General features: G+C 38.9%; 1 protein-coding gene across 1 annotated transcript in view; it reads right to left on the bottom strand.

Moving 5' to 3' along the window:
• VPS41 (vacuolar protein sorting 41 homolog (S. cerevisiae)) overlaps window positions 1-4,486 on the bottom strand; it is a gene marked incomplete at both ends in the record, with an annotated part of 46,759 nt that extends 42,273 nt beyond the window's left edge. Inside the window, one exon of the mRNA XM_009874360.1 lies at window positions 4,412-4,486. Coding sequence (XP_009872662.1) covers window positions 4,412-4,486 — 75 coding nt within the window. The remainder of the gene's footprint in view (window positions 1-4,411) is intronic.
• Window positions 4,487-8,750: the final 4,264 nt, after the last annotated feature.

The raw sequence follows: 8,750 nt of genomic DNA, 5'->3' as shown, positions 1-8,750 counted from the left end.
GGCCTCTGAGATCATCAAGTCCAGCCTATGAGCCAACACCATCACATCGGCCAGACCATGGTGCTAAGTGCCACATCCAGCCTCTCCTTAAACACCTCCAGGGATGGTGACTCCACCACTTCCTTGGGCAGCGCATTCTAACGTCTGATCACCCTCTCCATGAGGAAGTGTTTCCTGATATCCAGACTACCCAACAAGTTGGGACTCAGAGATGTAAGAGATCTTTTAAGATTATTTCTTTCTATCTCTCCATGCTTATTGTGATTCCTTCAGAGGGAAAAAAAAAATAAAATAACAGAAACAGAAGACTGAAAATCCACTAGACAAACATCTGTAGAACAAAGCCAGTAAATATCAGTAATGGGGCACAAAAGGTGAGGCTTAACGGCTCTAAAAATACCAGTTCAGATGACAAGAAACTCGGAAATTCCTGAGTCAAGGAGCCAAGTAAACTCCAAGAGGAACAAAGCCATCCTTAGACTGGCTGAAATTTCAGCGATCTCAGTGAAGTTAAAAACCACCACATCTCCTTTTCAAGCATGTCTCCTGGATACCACTCCTAAGCAGCATTATCAGCTCTGTCCATTACTCGTTAGCGAATATGCCACCTCTAACAACACGCTTTAAAAATACTGGTGCATGCACTGCATAGCTGAGCTACTGCTCTAAAGGATTAGAAAATCAATATTTGGAGACAGGGAGATGTACTGCAAAGCTGTGATTATGTAAGCCAACCAAAAGCTTGTATTTGAGTTGGGCCTGGCTGTAAGCCTAGAAAACCTTCAGGCTGATGTCTAGAGAATTTTGTTTTCTGAGTTTTTGTTTTCATCAGCTGGCACAGCATATCTAATGCAACAGACTAAACAAAGTAAGAAACAGGAAAGAGAAAGCAAGACAGTGAGAAGAAAGCAGGAAGAATAAGAAGTGGTTATAACACAACATTGCAAACTCCAAGGAAGCAGAATCCTCAAAAATGGCAAAACACCCCTCTCGAAACTAATTAATCTAAATTAACGTTAGTAACAGTCCTTTCAACATTTTTTAATACTGCGTCGAACATGGCAATATGACATTCCTTTAAAAGCCTGAAAATAAAATAAAACGAAGCCAGTTAACTAAAAAGAAGAAAACAACTCAGCATAAAATACATGTTATCATGTTTACTCTAGGGACACTGTGTAACAGTTTATTACTTCTTAATGTCTTTTATACTTCAGAGACAAAGTGATTCTTTTGATATTACAAACCTATACTGGATTTATCTATTTCTACTTTCTATGCCTACTCAGCTCATGTTTTTGGATAGCTGGAAAAAACATTTCATGATGACTGTCCACTACATTTTGCCAGTCCTGTCCAATTTTAAATATCCAAAACCCACCACTTCAACGCATCTGGATTTGGTTGTTTCTTTGCTTCCACATATGGAAAAAGCAGCCAACATTCAGTGATCAAAAGGCAGGAAAACAAACACATTTACCTACAAGCCACATTTCTTGAAAAATGGTCACAGATACTCTTAACAAATATTGTTAAAGGCATTAAACATGATGCTGAAACACGTAAGCATATGGGTTTTCAATATAATTTATATTTCTTAGTATAAAGCAAGTTACAAGCCAATAAGGGTGCAAATTATATGGCTGTTATGTAATTAGCAAAATTGGGAGTCAGATCCAGGTTTTTCAAGACAGCATTACAAGCAGGCAAAAAACTAACCTAAAAAAACTTCACAATGCTGAAGCAGCAAGCCTGCTTCCCCTTCTGTTTATTCCAGCACCAGAATTCTCCTCGTATACCACAATATTTCAACAACCAGTCCTTTTCCCCATCCAGTGTCCAGACTGAGCACTGGTGGTGGCTTCAACTTCCATGCCAATGGTGACCAGCTGCAGGTGAGTCCATAGGCAAGTAAGATTTTCAAAGAACCAAATGTGCAGTACAAAAAAGCTGCAAGTGGCCCCCAAAGCATTTGGTCATGTATGACATACAGGTGCCTGTTTCTGACATTAGCTCTGGGAACCACCTGACAAGAAGAGGGTTAGAGAATTACACTGTGCTGCCATGCCCCTTCCCAGTCCATGTGGCTAGTCCAAATCTAGTTTGGGTGGAAAAAGAAAAAAATAGTAAAATAAAATATATCAGACAGTAGAACAGATACGAGGAGGTGGTTCTCATCACAAGACCTTCCTTCAAGAAGACAAATGGTTTCTAGCTCACTCATATCAGATCCACTTTGATATGGGAAAACACACTCCTTGCCTGCTGCAAAAATCTTCTGCAGTGGTCCAGAGGACGTATCTTCATTATTTGGTAGAAAACAGTTGCATGAACCCAGCTGGCTCAAAATTCACAGGTCCGTTATACCCCTTTTTTGTTTAAAACTGATTAGTAAATTAAGAAGTTTCACTTTTTGCTTTGTTAATAAAAGGATTTCACTTTTGAGTTGATGACTTCGCAACCACTTGTAACTTCTTTCAGTATGAACACTCCCACTGTAGTAAGGGAAGAGCTACTAGGAATGTAAAGATACACTTTTATTATGACCCAGAAGTGTTACATTACCTGGCCAAGAATTTCTGCCATTTTTTTATACAGTAGCACCACACACAAGTATGTGTTTTCACATCTTTTATGGGTGCATTCTCTCAACAGAGACAGGCAGACCTTTCTGAGTCAAGTGGAAAATCTAACTTCTAAAACACTCAGATCTTTCAAATTTCCAGATGAGGTTTTCAGTGTAGAATATGGTGAAGCATCAATGTCTCTGGACTATGAATGCAAATATGACGAATATTGCACTTGTGATACTCCAGCCCCGTGTCAAAAACATTACAGGAAATAGCCCTGGCTTGGGGACCATAGTTTAGACTGTATAGCATTTAATGTCAGTAGTGGATCCACAATGGCAATTCCACTAAATGGAGATACATTCACCATTTAAAGGATTGGAGTTTTTTTCAAACACAGACACACCAGAGAAGGAATTAAGGATTTCTGAACATTTCTGAACATAAATATGTATTTTTAATATTAATACATGAAAAATGTGTGTAGCTTGTAGTCTCACTTTAACATACACATTCCGAGTTAGTGATCCACAGTCACATCTGAGTTGCCCTTACAGCAAGTGCTTCCTTCCCCCCACCATTCAAAACACCCGAACCAACAATGCTAGCTCACCATTTTTATTACCTTGCACAATTACTGACCCTTCCCTTATCTTGCTTAGACAAGTAGGACACTCGTGTTTCTTATAGGCTGTAAAATTCTACAACCCACTTTGACAGGTACTAGTATTCCACTTACTGTGTCAAGATACTGACATCAAGATATCTCTATGAAACAAAAGGCTTGGATACATAAAGTGGCTGCCCAACTCTTGAGGGTAAAAAACACCAAGTGGAAGGAAAAAACACAAGCGAATACAGTCTGAAGGGACTGTTTCCCCATTTTGTCTACTGCAAAATACAATTTAATTTTTAATTTATAGAACTTGTACTGCATGGGATGCATCCATTAGGATCACTGACATACCTCCTCCCCCCTAGTCTACTCTGTAAAAAAAATGTTCTCCTCAATAAGTCAGATGGATATTGAGAAATGATTTTTAATGTACTGCATTTGTATATGAGCTTCATATTAAAATAAACCCCTTAAATACACCTTGTGCATTAGAATTTTATCATTGCAAGCCAACATTAGAAAAGACTGCCATTGACTTAAAAACAAAAAAGACATAAGTGGAAAATCAATCATCAAAACCACTAAATGTCACAGCTCAACATTCCAGAGAAGCACTGATAATTGTTAGTTATACACTGCACAAATGATATATGTCCTCAGTCAAGGAAGTAGGTGCCAGTTTTTTAGGAAACTGTACATACATTGATTTTACATTTATTTAATGGGGCTGTTGTAAGACACTTTATTCTTCTGATAAACTATGATTGCTTATCAAAAGATTCTATAATTCAAGAGAAACATTCATAACATGTGTGAAAATGAAAACAACCAGCCCACAGAAATCATACCCACAAAATCCAATTTTGTGGATTTATAGCAGAATGGCATTAAAGTACTGTCTTGCAGGAACAGCAGAGTAGTCACTGAAGTATAACTGGCACAGCAGTAATGATTAAGGTGACATGCCCTCCTGCCACAGCTGTTAATCAGCTTAATACCAGTTATATTATTGACATTCTTGTAATTACTTTTCCTATGGCACATTTATGCAAAATATATTGGACTTTAATTTTCATTATTCAAAGGTGAGTTCAGTTCTAAAAATGGGCAGTCAAAGTTGTGGTGCTAAATGCATGAATTAACTTCCCGGGTATCACAATTACCTCAAGTATAATACTAAGGACTACTTGCTACTTCATTAAATATACAAATGGTTTTGCTGTACCTTGCCATCTTCTGAGCAGACACCCATGTGTTCTCCACTTTCATCCAGGCTGATCTGATTTATCTTCACTGGGCTCTAGAGAAAGAAAAGAAAGAAAGAACACGTTTAAAATTGGCTTTAAAGTTACATCACTAATCATATCCTTTAATACACACACACACACACACACACACTTCCTGAGATTCATGTGTTAACGGTTGCATAATGTTTAGTTGTATGAATCAAATAAACCCCAGAGAATACAGAATAGGTATAATAATATAAATTGCCTAAATGGGAGAGACAAAGCCAAAAGACAGCCTCCTTTCCAATCTTTTGCTTAATCCAGAAATTTGGCTCTGGAGTTCTCACGAAGAGCCAGACTGCCAGACCTTGAGTGTCTGCACACCGCAACTCTTCATTAAGAATCTTTCCCACTATCAAACCTCAGCCTAAGACACACTGACCACACCAGCATCAAGGCAACTGAAAATTACCAGCTATACTGGTAATTATTTCTTCCTTCAGAACTCTTCTCTTGCTTTCATTTTTTTCTCTAATAGTGTTCTCAGGAACAAATATTAGAAGGTATTGAAGTGAAACATAGGTGTACTCAGATAAATATTGAGAAAAGTCTAAAGACTGCCCCAATTTAATAAATTTGCCTTTCCCTATTCAGATATACTTTTGGCTCTAATCTACAGGGTTATATGGCATCTGGTACTCTTTACTTTAAGTACTGAGGACTAACATCATTTGGGTAATGCTATGCATATCCTGTCACATACAAAACCCCTTCCAGTTATACTCAAGTACCAAGAACCTTCTTATGTACCATGATCCTGATTTCACCCTCTGTAACAAATACCTCATCATTTCAAGCATCACTGAAGAATCTTCACCCAAATCTCTCTTAAACATTAAAGAAGTACTTTTTGTACACTCATAAAATTTTGAACAAATTGAACCACTAAATAGATTGTTTCTGTGGTTCTATGAATGATAAAAAAAATCAGTTGTACATTTGTGTGAAAAAAAAGTGTCACTGGAGTTGTGGAGTCACAACAGACATTACACAAATGCGTCTAAAATATCACAGGTTCTTATATATGCTATGGCAGTTGGAATTGCATAAAAAGTATATCATAAAAAGTTACATAAAAAACACACAGTCTAGAGGGACTATATACAGGAGACAAACTGAAGTCTTCTCATAGCCTTTACAAAGCTTTTCCCCATAGTCTCTCATGCACACAAAAAAAATCCAACTCAGAGGAATGAAGTTTTCTTGAAAAGTACATATATGCCCTTCATTTTCTAGAAGTTTCTTTCTAATCAAGGTTGAACAACTGAGCCCTGCACTGCAATAGTTGCCTGATGAGCTGGGAAATGAATGCTGCCAGCCTTTTTCTTTCCTGCTTCCTCAAGTGCAGGAGACACTACTCTCGGTCTCACTTTGTGTCACCAAAAAGGCTACCTGGAAATACTACAATTACAATTACTGCCTATCACAAAGTAATCCTTCTGCTCTGTATTGTTTCCCAAAAAATGCACTGCCGAGGAAGAAGACAAACTAATTTTCCTTGACTTACATGCTCCAGAAGTACTTTCATTCACCACAGGGCGGTTACATTCACTTGCTGCCTTTCACAATCAGAAGTGAGTGCATCACCGGCACTGCAGGCATCTGGTGCACATTCCCAGGCTGTGTTCTTGACAACACCTTTTCGGGGTGTCAGCTGAGGAACACAGCTCAAGCCCATCAGCCTGCCAGTGTGGCCAACATTATTGTGAAAATTCTGATTCTCAGATGCTACACACAGAGTTGGCTAATTCCTAGACTGGAGGATGCTGAGTAAGGCAAGACATGTCAGTAATCAGTCTCCCTTTCTAGCTTCAGAAAAATTTCTAGCACACACACTTATATTTATGCCTTAGTTTAAAAATGCCTTTCTAAATCTCTGTTTCGCTCATCAAGGTGCAAGAGAAGACTTTGTCTAGTGAGAAAAAAAATAATTTTAAAAATGTCAGCATATTTCTCCAATGAGAAACAACTCTAACCTTCTGAAAGGACATGCACAGAAAGTTCAACTGAGTTCACCATGGAAGTGGCATTCTTTTTTCTTCTGGGATGCATCTAAGTTGCCATTGTAACAAGTTTCTCATCATGAAGGTTCTTAAATCCGCTCAGAACAAGCCCACCTTGACACAGGGTCATACACTAAGATTCATCTGGCCACGTTCTTCTCGTCTCTCCAGCACCTACATCTTCTATGAGGGCTGACATAACAGCAGCAGCATATCTAGCAGCACTCCTATGTGACGGCCTTCTTGGAGACACCCTACTACAACAAAGTCCAAGAAAAGAAGGAACAAAAATAGGACACACTAGAAAAGTCGAAAGCTCCATCTTACAGTTCACATTGTTCTTGTTTTGCTACCAAATGGCTTTGATAAAATTTGTCACTGAGAAAATGGAGAAGCAGACAAGGTAGACTATGTGAGTTATCTTCATATAAAAGTTGAAGACAAGTAGCAGGATGATGGAATTTATCTGTCATAACACAGTTTAATAAGCCATGTGGCATATTTTGGAGATTAAATGTGTGCTTAGCAAGTCAAAACATCTCCTTATATACATGTGGTATGTTGTCAGTGGGGAGAATGTGATTCCACAGTATTTGCATTTTTCCCACATTAAAAACTGCACAATACTTCAGAGCTGTTGAGTAAAAACTTGATGATACAGTATTTCACTGCACTGTATATAACTGGCCACTTGTTACAAGCCTTCAGCATACCCAACACCTCTACTACTTGCTTCTAACTTTTTTTCTCCTGTTGTTTGCACTATATACAGATGACAATTAGGCAAGACAAATTCAACTAAGAGGAGACCTACTCATGCAAACCGCCAGCAAAGCTCCAACAGGAGATACTATTATAGACAATGAACACAGGGCAAAGCAAACATAAAGCAATTTTTTTTCAGCACTCAAGTTAAATGTGCACTATTGGTGACTAGCCTGCTCACTGACTTTACCAGTCAAAACTTTCTACGGAGCTTAGAAAGTGATGATAGACCATGAAGTTTAAAACAATCAAGGCTGAATATTAAGTGCATTTTAAAATAAAGTTCCAGCAATGCCAGGATCTTCTTGTTCAGAGCTGAGTAAAAGTCAGGCCTGTCATTTCCATAGCTATGCTCCACAGGAAAGCTGTTTAAGATTTGTACCTAAACCTATCCAGGAAATCAGAAATGAAAGACCACGAATTGGTATATATGTTATCTTTCTTAAAAGAAAGTGTTACTTTGAGAATCACTTCTAATCTATCTTTTCATATCAATTATTTCTATAAATATACTGCTGTGCCAGTCAGCAAACTTACAATTGAATTTGAAGTGCTAAGTATTTATACCCTCCCAACATCATGTGGATAATTTTGATATTTCAGAAAAGACAAGCACAGATAATTTTGTAGGTTAGCCTTCCTCACCCTGAAGAATTACAATTGTCTTTCCCTTGTGTTTTTTCTCAAACATTTTTTAAAAACCTTATTCTTCCCACGCCGTTCCCAGCAGGATGTGGAGGGAGAAAATTCAACTAAAAAGGCTTAGGGATTGAGATCAAGAAAGGGAGGGTTCATGCACATGAGGTCCTACATAGGCAGATAGAAGTGGCTTCGCATTCACAGGCCCTGGTCCTTGTGGGGGATTTCAACCACCCTGACATCTGCTGGAGGGACAACACAGCACAGCAAGGCATCAGCAATCCAGGATGTTCCTGGAGTGCATTGATGACAACTTCCTCCTCCAAATGGTGGAGGAACCAACAAGAAAAGATGCTGTGCTGGACCTTGTTCTCACCAACAGGGAAGGGCTGGTGAGCATGAAGTGATAGAATTCAAGATCCTCAGGGCAACTAGAAGGGTGTATTCCAAGCTTATGACCCTGGACTTGAGGCTTGCAGACTTCGATTGCTTCAGGGATCTGATGGCCAAAGTGCTGTGGGACAAAGCCCTAGAGGGAAGGGGGGCCCAGGACAGCTGGTCAGTATTCAAGGATCACCTTCTCCGTGTCCAGGAGCAAAGTATACCGACAAAGAGGAAGGCAGGAAAGAATGCTAGGAGACCTGTCTGGATGAGCAAGATGATCCTGGACACACTGTCACACAAAAAGAAACGTTACAAGGAGTGGAAGATAGGACAGCTAGAGTAGGAGGCTTATAAGGAAGCTGCCCAAGCAGCAAGACACCAGATTAGAAAAGCGAAAGCTCAGTTAGAATTAAATCTAGCCAGGGAACTCAAGCGAAACAGTAAAGGTTTCTTTACATATATTAATGGTAAGAAAAAGACCAGG

The sequence above is a fragment of the Apaloderma vittatum genome, unplaced genomic scaffold (genome assembly GCF_000703405.1).
Source record: "Apaloderma vittatum isolate BGI_N311 unplaced genomic scaffold, ASM70340v1 scaffold14848, whole genome shotgun sequence".
Classification (NCBI taxonomy): domain Eukaryota; kingdom Metazoa; phylum Chordata; class Aves; order Trogoniformes; family Trogonidae; genus Apaloderma; species Apaloderma vittatum.
The sequence above is the reverse complement of the archived record's forward strand: the minus strand, read 5'-3'. Positions and strand labels throughout refer to the sequence as shown.